General features: G+C 51.5%; 1 protein-coding gene across 2 annotated transcripts in view; it reads left to right on the top strand.

The window, feature by feature from the left end:
* ARHGEF10 (Rho guanine nucleotide exchange factor 10) overlaps positions 1–14188 on the top strand; it is a 130178-nt gene that overhangs the window by 22608 nt on the left and 93382 nt on the right. For both annotated transcript variants that reach the window (XM_030812419.1, XM_030812418.1), the window contains exons 3-4: positions 8485–8640; positions 9955–10242. In XM_030812419.1, coding sequence (XP_030668279.1) covers positions 8485–8640; positions 9955–10242 — 444 coding nt within the window. The remainder of the gene's footprint in view (positions 1–8484; positions 8641–9954; positions 10243–14188) is intronic.

Below are 14188 nucleotides of genomic sequence, written 5' to 3'. Positions count from 1 at the left end.
TATTGTATTTGTCATCCTCCCTTCAGTATCTCTGTAAAGAGGTATGCTGGGTGCTCCGTCTTAGTCCTCAGGTTAAGTGGCTTTGTACACACCACACGGCCTTTCCTACTTGTTGCAACTTGCCCCGGGGAGGGAGTCTTTCCATTCTGTGATTCCTTTCTATAGATGAGGGATGGGGTCTCGTGGCCAGCAAGCGAAGTTTGAACCCAGCTCTCCGACTCCAGAAGCCGTTCTCTCACCCACGACTCTGTACTTAGCATTTGTTGTGTAGATTTGTCCAGGGGCTTCACAGTAACACAGCAGGATGGGAGATGTGCTGCGCCGTGATGGGAGTAACGTGATTTCTGTTTGTTGTTTATTCAGTGAATATTGTATTCACTATTAAATGTATTTACTATGTAAATGTAGTGAAGCTACATTTCAGGTATTCAAATGACTTTACAGTTTATAATCTAAATTGGGTAATTAAAAAAATTATAATGCACGTTAATTGTAGAATAAAAACAAAAGTATAGACAAGTCACGAAAAAGAAAATACTTCACCTCTGGGAGATGAGTACTGTTAAAATTTTAGTGAATATTCTTCCAGTATTTTAGAAGTAGTCTTTTTTTTCCCCTTGAAGCAAACTTTTAAATGCTGTTAATATAAGTGATAGTATCTGCATTTATACATTTCAAACATTAGCAATTGTTTTCCCTGACAAACCTGGGCAGCACTTGTTTTTATATGTATAGTTTATTTAAAATGAGAGATTAAGTTTTTTTGTTTATGGCTTTATTAAGATATAATTCATATCTTAGTACCATTTACCTGTTTAAATTGTAAAGCTCAGTGGCTTTTGGTGTATTCACAAGTATGTAGGACCATCACACAGTGACCCCCAGAGGCCGCTCCCCACCCCAGACAGAGGGTAACTAGATTTTAAACTAAACTTAGATACTTTATTTGTAGCCTTTTGCTCATTAAGAAAAGATCACTTAAAACTAACTTCGAATTAGAATAGCCAAAATCCGGAACACAGATGGGAAATGCTGAGAAGGATGTGGGGCGGCCATGGGGACACAGACGGCAAATGCTGAGAAGGGCGTGGGGCGGCCGCGTGGACACAGACAGCAAATGCTGAGAAGGGCGTAGGGCGGCCGCGTGGACACAGAGGGCAAATGCCGAGGAGGGCGTGGGGCGGCCGCATGGACACACAGCAAATGCCAAGGAGGGCGTGGGGCGGCCACTTGGACACAGAGGACAAATGCCGAGGAAGGTGTGGGGCGGCCGTGTGGGCACAGATGGCAAATGCTGAGGAGGGCGTGGGGCGGCCGCGTGGACACACACGGCAAATGCTGAGGAGGGCGTGGGGCGGCCGCGTGGACACACACGGCAAATGCTGAGGAGGGCCAGGTGCTGGCAGGTGGTTAGAGGCCATGGGGCAGCCGCGTGGGAGGGCAGTTTGGTGGCTTCTTCAAAGCGGAGCACACTTTTACCGTGTGATTTGCAGCCATGCCTCAGCATATTTATCCAAATGAGTTGAAAACTTAATGTCCACTCAACACCTGCCCTTATAGGTGTCAATAGCAGCTTTATTCATAATTGCCAGAACCCAGAAGCAGCCATGATGTCCTTCAGGAGGTGAATGGATGGATAAACTAGGGCCCATTAAGGCAATGGAACATTCAGTGCTAGGAAGAAATGAGCTGCCAAGCCGTGAAAAGACATGGAGGAGCCTTAAATGCATCTTACTGAGCGAGAGAAGCCAACCTGAAAAGGCTGTGCACAGTGCAATTCCAACCACATGACATTCTAGAAAACACAAACTATACAGTAACGAGCTCAGGGGTTGCCAGGGGTTTGCGGGAGGGAGGGGTGATAGGCGGAGCAGAGGGGATTTTTAGCGCCACGAAATTCCTTGATAATGGTGCATCCATGTCGTTACACGCCTGTCCAAACCCATAGAAGGCACAGCACCAAGAGTGAGCCCTCACGCACACTGTGGGCTTTAGTTAGTGACGTACCTCAGTGCTGGCTCCTCAGTTGCAGCAAGTGTTCCACTCTGGCAGGGGATGGGGGATAGTGTTGGGGGAGGCTCTCTGTGGGGACAGGGAGTATATGAGAACTTTCTGTACCTTCCTCTCAATTTTCCTGTCAACCTAAAATTGCTCTAAAAAGTTGTATCTCTTAAAAGTAACCAAACTGGGGTGGGCACGTTGGCTCATGCCTGTAATCCCAGCACTTTGGGAGGCCGAGGCAGGAGGATCACTTGAGTTCAATAGTTTGAGACCAGCCTGGGCAACATAGTGCCGCCTCGTCTCTATTAAAAATAATAAAACTTAGCCGGGCATGGTGGCTCATGCCTGTAGTCCTAGCTGCTCGGGAGGCTGAGGTGGGAGGAGGTCAAGGCTGCAGTAAGCTGCGATCACAACCCTGCACTTCAGCGCACGCAACAGAGCATGACTCTGTCTCAAAAAAAAAAAAAGAAATAACCAAACAGAAACGAATCTCCGCCGCAGACCATATGAAGACAGGCACAAGCAGAGGGGCCCAGGGGGTGTGGGGACGGCTCTCACGCTCAGACAGGCCGCTAGCCATCTTGATAGCTCGAGATTCAGGCCGGCGAGGTCCACTAGGCTCAGGTGTCTACAAAACTTAGAATTGAGAAGAATTAAATAACAACAAGTGAGGTCCTTGGTCACACTGGCCACCCCAAGCGCAACAGCCGTGCATAACTTGAGCTGTCCTGTGGGCCGTCTAGAACCTCTCCGCCATCCTGGAGAGGACCAGGGAGCAGCAGCGCTTCTAGCAGCAGCATTTCGAAGACTGGATTGTCGGGTAACTTCCTCGCCCTTTTTTGCATATAGGCATAAACTAAAATGGGCATGGTCATATTGTGTCATAGTAATTGGAAACATAATATTTCTTAAGGTTTTCTATTTCATAACTTGTTTTAGAAATGTGTGCCTTAATTGATGAGCCAATTACCTGCATACTGACAAGTGTAAATAGTCAGGTTGGTAAGAAGTCAGTGCCACCAAGGCAGCCCCAATGGCCCTGCTGTGACAGAAACAGTCTGAGTCCTGAGGCTTAAATGGCTGCTGCTGTTGGTCAGCATTAGGGGTGTCCTGTCACGCTGCCGGTGACCCACAAGGGCTGGCCCCTGAATGCAGCAGACCCTGCAGTTTTCCTGGAAAGTGCAGCTGTGGCCAGAGGGCACAGAGGAGAGGGGCAGGAGAAGAATGGTCCCCCAAACCCAAACGCCAGGTTAGATTTGGGCCGGGCGCTGGCGGGTGGTTAGATTTGGGCCGGGCGCTGGCGGGTGGTTAGATTTGGGCCGGGTGCTGGCGGGTGGTTGATTTGGGCGGGGCTGGGGGTGGTTAGATTTGGGCCGGGCCTGGGGGTGGTTAGATTTGGGCCGGGCACTGGTGGGTGGTTAGATTTGGGCGGGGCTGGCGGGTGGTTAGATTTGGGCCGGGCGCTGGGGGTGGTTAGATTTGGGCTGGGCGCTGGCAGGTGGTTAGATTTGGGCCGGGCGCTGGCGGGTGGTTAGATTTGGGCTGGGGCTGGGGGTGGTTAGATTTGGGCCTGGCGCTGGCGGGTGGTTAGATTTGGGCTGGGCGCTGGCGGGTAGTTAGATTTGGGCTGGGTGCTGGTGGGTCAGCACGGGCTGCACTGCCGTCTGTGTTTCCTCCTCCGTGTCATGGCCTTCATGCGTGACTGTCAGAACCTGACATCCTGCGTGGGCAGGAGGGGCACAGAGCCTCTCACCAGCCGCAGCCCTGCCCAGGCCGCCCTTCCCTGCTTCCCTGCCACGCTGCCCCCCCAGGGCGCCGGGCCCTTCCCACCCACCTCCTGGGCTCCATAGGGTCCAGTGGGTGGAGAACACTGGGCCACGGTGTGTCCAGCGAATGACGGCTACGCTGCAGATTCCCCACCAGCTTTTAGAAAGATCCATGTCGTCTGAAACTACAACACGTTGTATCTCCCGAGATGCCTTCAGCAGCCGTTGAGCATTTTTCCTAATTTGCAAATTGTATTTTTTGTCATCAATGTTCTCCTTCAGCTGAATGGCTCAGTTCTCAAGCTGGGCTTTTGAGGAGCGGGAATTCCTTCTGTGGCTGCAGCACGAGTGTTGTGGGAACCAACCCGGCCCAGCTTGCCTGGCTCCCGCCAGGGCCCTGAGGATGGCACAGGACCTTTTGTGTTGGAAAGGGCTTGGCTGAGCTTGTGGGGGAGCCTCCTGGGCTGCAGGCCAGAAGTCCCAGGTCAAGGTGCTGGCAGGCTGTCTGTGCTCCCCGGGAATGTAGGTCACAGCCTTCCTTGCCTCTTCCAGCGCCTGCTGGCTGTGGGCACTCCCGGGAGTTCCTGCTCCTGCGCGGCCGGGTGGCTCCTTGTCCCTGTGCTGGCCTCTGCTCTCACGAGGACGCCGCCACACTGGGTTAGCCCAGCCTGCTCTAGCACAGCCTCCTGTTAACCAACTGCACCTGCAGTCACCTGTTTGCAGATGAGCTCACCCGTGGGATTGGGGGTGAGGATTTCAGCACAGGGATTTAGGAGACACAATTGAACCTGTCAGGGCTAGTGTCAGAGTTAAACTTAGGATCCCAAATGCCGGGAGTTTTAAAGGCATTCTGCATTGCTCTTCACAAAGGGACCTGGGGAGCTTGGGTGGGGAGTGTGGTACCCAGGATCCCCCAGGGCCCAGGGCAGTGTCTGGGATGGATGTGCTCAGCACACACCACGTTGAACGCCCGGCCCCACGCTCACCTCAGAAGGCAGTGCAGCCTCCCCATCCATGGAGGCCCCATTGGAGGTGGGTGTCAGGGAGGAGCAGCCTGGCTCTGGGCGGCCTCACCCTTTGTCCTGGGCACCCGGTGTGGGCACAGCTGTGGGCACACATGCAGCTGGGGGTGCAGCCTCAGGTGGTTACATTGAGCACAAATTCCCTCTTTGAGTTCTTGTAGAAAGGCTATTTTTTCCTTACTGGAACTGAATTCTGAGAGGAATTTGTAACACACATCATTCTAGAGAGTCTATATAACTTGAAAGTCGTTCCCTGCAGTGTTTGCAGAGGATGGAGGGCAGCTCTGCCAGTGTGTGCCAGTCTTTCGGTGACAGCAGAGAGCTCTCGAATTCCAAGCCCCAAGCCCCTTCCAAGGCTCTCCAAGTCTAAACTAACAAGATTTAAACTTTTGGAAGAATTTCTTGATTGCTGTGTTTTCCCTTGTGTAGTAGAATTCTACTTTAAGTTTTACTAGGGGAAAAAGTGAGTTCTTTTGGCAAATAAACAGTTTGAAGCTTGCTTATCTGCTCGTCATTCTCTCATTCATTCGCTCACATGATGAGCGTGTCACACATTGCTGCCAACGAGGTTTCCCACTGCACCGTGCTGGGTGGTGGGCAGAGGTGCCGGCTCCGAGGACGCATGCGGTTCTTCTCAGGGTCATACCTGTACCTGGCACACGGGACATGCACTGTCCTGGGTAATCCCACAGGTCTCCCGGGGCTGGTGTCACAGCCCAGGAGGTGGTGTACGGGGAGGGAGTGGAGGGGCCTCGGTGTCTCCTCAGGGCTGTTTCCTGCAGACATGGGCTCCTGTTCACGGTCTTCCTTCCTGAAGACTTTAAAGAGAATTCCGTCTTCCTGTATGGGGTACAGTGTGGGTTCCGGTCCCAATAGCTTGTGTTTCTCCCCCTTGCAGATATTTAAGAGCCTATTTTGTACCAGACATTGTCAAGCCTTTTTAAAAAACAATATTTATAGAATCATGTCTAGGTGTATTTTATCTAATTGTTAGAGTTCAGCGGTAGTAAAATATAATTTCCAAAAAAGAAAGTTGACAATATAAAAATCTAATGTGATTGTGTCACCGTCTGGATGAATCTGAACATGTGCCTGGTAGTGGCTTTTTTTTGGGTGGTCAGAACAGAAAGTTTTTTTGGGGTGGGGGCAAGGTGTTGCTCTGTCCCCCAGGCTGCAGTGCGGTGGCACGATCTCAGCTCACTGCAACTTCCGCCTGCTGGGTTCAGGTGCCCCTCCCACCTCAGCCTTCCGAGTAGGTGGGACTACAGGTCCACACCTCACACCAGGCTAATTTTTGTACCTTTTTTGTTGTTGTTGTTTTTAAAGAGATGGGGTTTCACTATGTTGTCCAGGCTGGTCTCAAATTCCTGGGCTCAAGCAATTAGTCTGCCTTGGCCTCTGAAAGTGCTGAGATTACACGTGTGAGCCCCTGCGCCCAGCAATACATAAACATTTTCACTGATGATTTTCGTCAGGGCATTTAGTCGGCATTGTTTCCCCAGCATGTTTATTTGGCAAGCATGATTTTTTCTCCCCAAACGTGATTTCTATGGAAATGACAGTTGCATTTGGAAAATATTCCTGAAAACAGTTTGTTTAACTTTTTGCTTTAAAAGGTGTTCATCAGTTCATTTCAATAAACTGAGTACTTAATGATATGGCAAAAAAAAAAAAAAAACCCTTCTGAAATAGGTTTTGTTTACGGTCACTTGGGAGACAGTGAGGACTGGTTTGAAAGTACGTAGTTAACAAGGCTCAGACTCTGGAAATTAGCGGTTCTATCCACTGCAGCTCTCCCCCTTCTTTGATTGTTTCATTTGATTAGGCTTAAATTCAAAACTTTGAATTTAGAGAAGTCTTTGACCCTCTGGGAAGCGGGTGAGGCTTTGGTATCTGGGCAGAGCACAGTTCACCATCCAGAAGGACAGCAACACACACTCCTATCAGACGTATGTTTTAAAAATAACACGTTTCTGAATCCTTTTTCTTGATTCAATTTTAATATTTGTCATTCTCATACTTGTAAAACTCGTGAGTGTTGGTGGAAGCAGTTCCAGAAAGCTCGTGGGGTCCCCAGGCGTCATGGTCAGCTGGGGGTCTCATCCCCACCATCCTTGCAGCGGAAGCTGGATCCAGTTCACGGTGTCATGGGCCTGGGCCCCTCCGTGTATTTGTGGTGACCTAAAAATCTGTTTCCTTCAAAAGGTGCTCCTAGAATGTATGACTAGTTCAGGAGATTCAAAGGAAAATGAAACACCTCAAATGTAAAGGTTGTTTTTAGACCACCAGAGTTCCCCGGGAGGTGACTTCCCTGGGAGGCCCGGCAGAGTGCACCTGGAGACTGAGTGGAGTGGAAGTGGGTCGTCTGTCTGTGGGTTCCTCCCTAGCAGGGCTCCCCCTCAGCCCCCTCCGGAGCTGCCTGCAGCCAAGCTGGACCTTCCTGCCTGGGTGCATCTCCCTGGCCCACAGGGGAATGTCTGTGTTGGAGGCGCTTGGTTTGGGCTGCCCCAGGCCCTGTCCCGAGGTGCCACCTGCTTCTGTGGATTGCAGGGCATGGCAGCAGGAGGTTTCCTCAGGAACGTGTGTTGGGAAGAAATCCCGGCCCTTGGGAAAGGCTGGAAGGGGCTCGGTTCCTCTCGATCCTGGGTGTGTCCAGTGGTGTCCTCTGATCACGTGGGTTCCTCTGGAGAAAGGAGAAGCACCTGTCTGCTCTGATGGTGGTGCATAGTCCCAGCACGCTGTCTCTGCAGATGATGCACAGAGCAGGCTGCACCATCAGCCGTAACCCCAGTCCAAGGAGACCTGTGGCTCGCCTCCTGCAAAGTGTTTCTTATCAAGCACTCACTTGGAACGGTTATTAACCATGCTCTTTAATAATTATGGAAGTTTGTATTTTAAGCTATATATCGATGTTCATATTTGACACTGATTTTCTAACCATTAGAGATATTTAATTAAAATTGTAAATAAGAGAGGCAAAATGAAAATAAAAGGAGAAGAATTCTAGGGAGAGATGCAGGGTGTCAGAAGTTAGTTCTAAAAGTAAAGTGGATGATACTGAGTTTTCTTCCGAACCATCAGCCCAGCCGGGTGATGTTCATCTGCTGGGTGCACAGGTTTAAAATGTGAAAAGCTCTTTTTTCCCCTTACTTTCTCTTGTTTTCTTTTCATTTTTTTTTTTTTTTTTTTTGAGACAGAGTTTTGCCCTGTCACCCAGGCTGGAGTGCAATGGTGCAATCTCGGTTCACTGCAACCTCTGCCTCTCGGGTTCAAGCCATTCTCCTGCCCCAGCCTCCTGAGAAGCTGGGATTACAGGCGCCCGCCAACACGCCTGGCTAATTTTTTTATTTTTAGTAGAGATGGGGTTTCACCATGTTGGCCAGGCTGTTCTCAAGCTTCTGACCTTGTGATCTGCCCACCTCGGCCTCCCAAAGTGCTGGGATTACAGATGTGCGCTACCGCCCCCAGCCTCTTGTTTTCTTTTGTAACGGTGAGTTGTAGATCCTATTAAAAGAAAATAAAAACCAGTGACTCAGAATTCTAATGACACGTATTTTGCCCCTTAAAAAGGCTAACTACAAGCTCAGTACAGCACAGAGGAACTTAGTCAGTGTCTCTGGCTAACATAGATCGATCTCTCTCTCTCTCTGTCTCTCTCTCTGTCTCCTTGATCTGATTTTGGTTTTTCTCTTTAGAAAATGAAATGAAATATGATACCAATAATAATGAAGAGGAAGAAGGAGAACAGTTCGATTTTGACAGCGGAGATGAAATCCCAGAAGCGGACAGACAGGCCCCCTCCGCCCCTGAGATAGGAGGTGCTGGAGCCAGTGAAGCCCCTGCACCCACAGGTGAGTTTCCAGGAGGGTCCCCAGGTGAGTCCCCATGTGAGTCCCCAGGACAGTCTCCCGGTGGGTCCCCAGGTGAGTCCCCATGTGAGTCCCCAGGAGAGTCTCCCAGTGGGTCCCCAGGTGAGTCCCCAGGTGGGTCCCCAGGTGTGTCCCCTGGCAAGTTCCCAGGTGATTCCGCAGATCGCCGGCGTCCGGGTCCCTGTGCTCAGCCATCGGACTCACCGATTTTCTCCCTATTCTTACGGCCCAATTGGAAGATTGTAGGGAAAGGATGATTTGTAGGCGCCAGAGAGTTATGATTTCTTCATGATGTACCTGAAAGGACTTAATTTAAGATTGGCTAATTTTCTTCTCTTTGTACTGTTTTCCATAATTTTCAACCTTTTCACTCAACCTTTGTATTTTGCAAAGAAAAAGTATTGCTATTTCCCAATAAGAATGACCTCATCATTGTATCACTAGATTAAAAGAAATATTCAGAATGTGTGGGATGAAGTAGCTATAGAGGTTTCGCTTTCTAAGTCTGGAGGTGGGTTGGGTGCTTTTGTTCGCTGACCAGAGGGACTGCTCAGGTCAGGCTGCGGTGGAAGAGCCCGCACAGTGTTTCTTCCTGTGTAGAACCCGCCTCTCAGCTTGCACGGTGTTTCTTCAGGTGTAGTACCAGCCTGTCAGTTTGCACAGTGTTTCTCTCTGCTTGCACGGCATTTCTTTGTGCATGGCATCTGCCTCCCTGCTTGCACGGTGTTCCTTTGGGTGCAGCACCAGCCTCTCGGTTGTTTGCATGGCGTTTCTTTCTTTATGCACGGCACCCACCTCTTTGCTTGCACAGTGTTTCTTTGGCCATAGCACCAGCCTCTCGGTTGTTTGCACGCTGTTTCTTTGTGCATAGCACCTACCTCTTGGCTTGCACGGTGTTCCTTTGTGTGTAGCACCAGCCTCTCGGTTGTTTGCATGGTGTTTCTTTGTGCACAGCACACTCCTCTCAGCTTGCATGGTGTTTCTTTGTGCGTAGCGCCAGCCTCTTGGTGAGGGGAGCAGCTGCCCTCCTCTGACAGCTTCTCCCTGAGTTAGCTCGTGGGATGAGCCTCCTGTAGTGACCAGGCTGCGTCTGTCTCGCCTGTGCCCAGAGGTGATGCTGGGTGCCCCATGTGTGAGTGCTCCCTCCGTGGCCACCTGATGACCTGGGAACGTCCAGGGGTCCTGGCATGGGATGATGGTGGGAGCTCATACATGCTTCCCACCTGCGCTCCAGGAGGGCATGCCTGCCATGCCCTTGGTGATGTGTCTGCTGACAAGTCCTTTCTGCATCCCCAGGAGGTGAGGATGGAGCTGGAGCAGAAACCACCCCAGTGGTAGAGCCTACTAAGCTGGTGCTGCCGATGAAAGTCAACCCATATTCTGTCATCGACATCACGCCGTTCCAGGAGGACCAGCCGCCCACCCCCGTGCCCAGCACTGAGGAGGAGAATGTGGGTCTTCACGTGCCCTGCGGGTACTCGGTGCCTGTGCCCTGTGGCTATGCGGTGCCCTCCAACCTGCCGCTCCTGCTGCCCGCCTACTCCAGCCCGGTCATCATCCGTGCCACGTCCCTGGACGAAGAAGGTACTGCTGCCCTCCTCTCCACGCCCCCGAAGTGGCCTGTGGTTTTGCAGAGTCTGGGCCTGACCTTCCCCTCCTCCTCCTCTCCACGCCCCTGAAGTGGCCTGTGGTTTCCTCTTCTCCATGCCCCCGATGTGGCCTGTGGTTCCATAGAGTCCGGGCCTGACCTTCCCCTCTCCTCCTCTCCATGCCTCCGATGTGGCCTGTGGTTCCGTAGAGCCTGGGCCTGACCTTCCCCCTGCCCCCACCCAGCTCATTAGATGTTTGTTTACAGAGTTGGAAAATGAGCCCCAAGTTCATCTTCAGTGACAGGAGCACCACTGAGGGAAGGCCAGGGTGTATGGTTTGGAAAATTTTGAAACAACGTCTGGTCCCGAATGTGTTGCCCCCTCGTTCCTGGGGTGCCTTGAACTTCACCCTGATCTCTGATTCCCCCACCAGCTGCTCACGGGAGTGTGTGCAGTTTTTGGCCTGTATGACTTACTGTGCTAGATGACAGTTACCGTTATGTATGTCCTGTGTCACCTGCTGGTCTAGAGACTCAGGCTCCCTGGGGTCAGAGTGTGTGTCTCGCTGTCTTCATTCCAGAGGATGGAGGGGCGGTGGGGGTGGGAGAATTGCCTCAGGGGCTCCCCGTCTCCCACCCATGTTTTTCGTCACCGGGGAGATGCCGCAGGACCCCAGCAGAGTCCTCAGTGGAAGGTCAGAGCCACTTGGGGCAGCACAAAGGGCGCAGAGTCAGCCACTGAGGATGGTGTTCCCTGCAGCCAGGACACGCTCTGAGCCAGGACTGTGGGTGCCCTTGTGGGCACCTCGCCCACCCCCAGTCTCTGTGTCTTCAGCGCTGACAGCTCCGTGTCGAGTCTGCTTCCTCCTCCGCTTAGTGAGAAGGAGCCGCCGTGTGCTTTAGAAGGGGCTTGGTTGGTGGAGCCCGTTCTCTGCTGTCCTTACATGGCCCTGCCATGTGTAGTCACGCACCAGCTGTGTCTGCAGAGCCCCAGGTTTCCGCTGGAAGGACAGTGTGCAGGCCGTGGCTGCTCCGACTGCAGCCCAAGGGCTGGGGCCTCCTGCCAGCCCTGCTGTAGGGCAAGGCGCCAGGGTGAGGGTAAGCACATACCGTGCCTCTGTCTTCAGGAGCGACCCAGTTGAGGCGTCTCAGCTGAAGTTTTCCTTTTTTGCCCAGATCTGTTTCTGTGCTGTCTTTCCCAGGAACGCGCTGCAGGCTTCCCAGGGTTCATGGGATGTTCCTCTAATGGAAGCCCACAGCTTCTACGCCTGAGACCTGATTCTTATTCCTGTAAAGGTTTCAGTGGAAGCAACTTTCCCTTTCCAGTTAATAACAGTTGAGAAAAAAAAAATCCTTAAAGAAAAATCTCGATTTTGGATTTTGGGAACCACAGACGTTTCAGGATAGACGGCCTCCTGTGCATTTTCCTGTTGAAGTCGGCCGGAGTCCTGGGAACTCACCACGGTCTGCACAATTCACGCTGCTGTTGTCACTATGTAACTGTGGAGCAGGAGCACCCCCTGGAAATGAGGGCGTGCGGAGTGTGGGATTCTCGGCTGAAGGAAAATAACGTTTATTTTAAAGTGATTTTCTTATTTTAAAATATTATTTGATTATTTAAAATAATTGCACATCATTTAAAGTATTTATTTTTTAAATAACTTAGCAAGAATTTAAAACAATTTGCTTGTTTTTGTTTTGTCAACCTAGAGCCAATAATAAAGCCTTGTTCTAATAAAGACTATTTTAAGTCCCAGAGTAGAGGAGCAGGTGGTTATCCGGTTGCATGTTGATCATTGAATGAGGGATGTGAACGCAGACTTCCTTCCTGAGAGGTGGAAAAGCGTGGATTTGGTGTCAGGCTGGGTCCCCAGCCTGGCCCACACTTCCTGCCTGGTGGCACCGCTGGCTTTTCCGTTCCTTGCTCTGGAGCCTCCCTGGGGCGGGGCGGCCGCCTGGCTCTGCGGGGCTTCCCTGGGACATACAGCGCAGACAGGCTCCCAGGCCCACGGTGTGAGGTTGCAGAGCCCTGCCTGGAGCTCCCAGCTGGCCAAACTGGGATGACCAGATTCCGTTATTTTTCCTGCCAATCGAAAGCAGCTCTGAAAGACGTCCGTCCGCAGGCAGGCAGGTCCTGCTCTTGTTTACGCACGAGCTCTTATGGCCAGGAGCCTCTGGGTACGATGCTGCCCGGAGCTGTTTAGGCGACTCCCTGGCGAGCGTGTCGGCCTCCTTCTGACCTTGACAGACTCAATTTGCATCTTAATTTCCTGGAAGGCAGAGGAAAGAAGAGTTTCCTGGGGTGGAGCCCTGAGAAGGCTGGTGTGTGTGCTCTGTGGATGGGAATCTGTGTTTCTGGACAGTTCTCGCCGTGCAGTGAGATTGCTGCCGGGCTGCACGTGCTGCCTTTGTCCCTCTGCAGAACACAAGTAAAAGCTTTGTGGCTCTTTGGGTTCTTCTTTTCTTTTTTGTCTTTCTTTTCTTTTTCTTTTTTTTTTTTTTTTTTTTTTTTGAGACAGAGTCTCACTCTGTTGCCCAGGCTGGAGTACGTTGGCGGGATCTTGGCTCACTGCAAGCTCCACCTCCCCGGTTCACACTATTCTCCTGCCTAAGCCTCCCGAGTAGCTGGGACTACAGGCGGCCGCCACCACGCCCGGCTAATTTTTTGTATTTTTTTTTTTTTTTAGTAGAGACAGGGTTTCTGTTAGCCACCGTGCCCGGCCGGATCTTTGGGTGTTTCTTTGAGGCAGTGTAATAGTGTGGGAAGGGCAGTTTTTGGAGCAGGCAGATTGGATTTCAGATCCTGGCCCTGCCTCTGCCCTGACACCTGCCCCGCAGGAAGGTGGCCCGGAACACTGAACTAGCAGATGCCTGTGGGATTTGCAGCGCTGCCCGCAGATCCGCCCCCCCAGCCCCTCGGGCATCCCGTGTCTATTGCTAGTCAGCATCCAGCAGTGTGGCGGCTCCTGGTGTGACCAGGGGCCCGTTTTCAGGGATGAAACCTCCAAGCAGGTTACATCGAGCTCAGCTCTCTTGGACTTTGAGCCAACTGCTGCGATTTGAAAACGCTTGAGAACTGTTGCTCACCCCAAAGGTAAATTCCCTTTCGAAAGTGTTTCATGGACAGCTGCCAGCGTGGCGATGAACAGCAGCCGCTGAGTGTTGCTGGCTCTCCTTCCCCACATCATTCTTGGTGCCACGCGGCTGGGCGGTGGCAGATGCGTCAAGGGACCATGTGGCCTGCACCCACGCAGCCTGCACTCAAGCAGTACAGGCATCACAGACTCTGGCTGGCTCCTGCCCAGGAGCCGAGGTGGGAGGGTCTGCTCCTTCTGCACTGGCATCTCAGGCTGTTCTTTGATGGTCTAAGTTCGTACCCCACCTGCGTGGAATGTTTGGGAAACCTGCACTGCGGCTTTGCTCACGGCTCACCATTCACCCTGGAGAGCCACAGACGGGCAGGAAGGACTCGCCAGGCGATTCGTCAGACTGTGTCTGAATCGTCAGACTGTGCATGTATTTGTGCGTGGAGGGATGTGAGCGTGTGCGAGTGAAAGCTGGTGTCACATGTCACAAGCGTCACTACTCCTCTCTTGAACATCTTTTAAGCTTGCCAGGTGGATGCCCCTTCAGGCCAGTCAGAGCCATGGCTCCTGCGGACAGGAGAGAACATCCTGTTTCTTTCTGACTCTAGCCTGATGCATTTGGGTGCTGATGCAGTTTATTGCTGGCTGTTTCACAAGCCCTCGGTAGATCACATTTTATTAGATTCCAGTCTTGAATACATTTTATCTAAGAGCTAAAAAATTGTAAATTTATTAATCATCCTTATGCTAAGATAAGCCTCTCATTGATAAGAAAGGAAAGTGTGAAACCATTTTTAAGGGTAAAAACATCAACTTCTTAAGGATTTTTGTCAGGCGTAAAGCAGCATCACAGATT

This window comes from Nomascus leucogenys, chromosome 4, assembly GCF_006542625.1.
Source record: "Nomascus leucogenys isolate Asia chromosome 4, Asia_NLE_v1, whole genome shotgun sequence".
NCBI classification, from domain to species: Eukaryota; Metazoa; Chordata; class Mammalia; order Primates; family Hylobatidae; genus Nomascus; species Nomascus leucogenys.
Note: the sequence above shows the minus strand (reverse complement) of the source record. Positions and strands in the feature narration are given on the sequence as shown.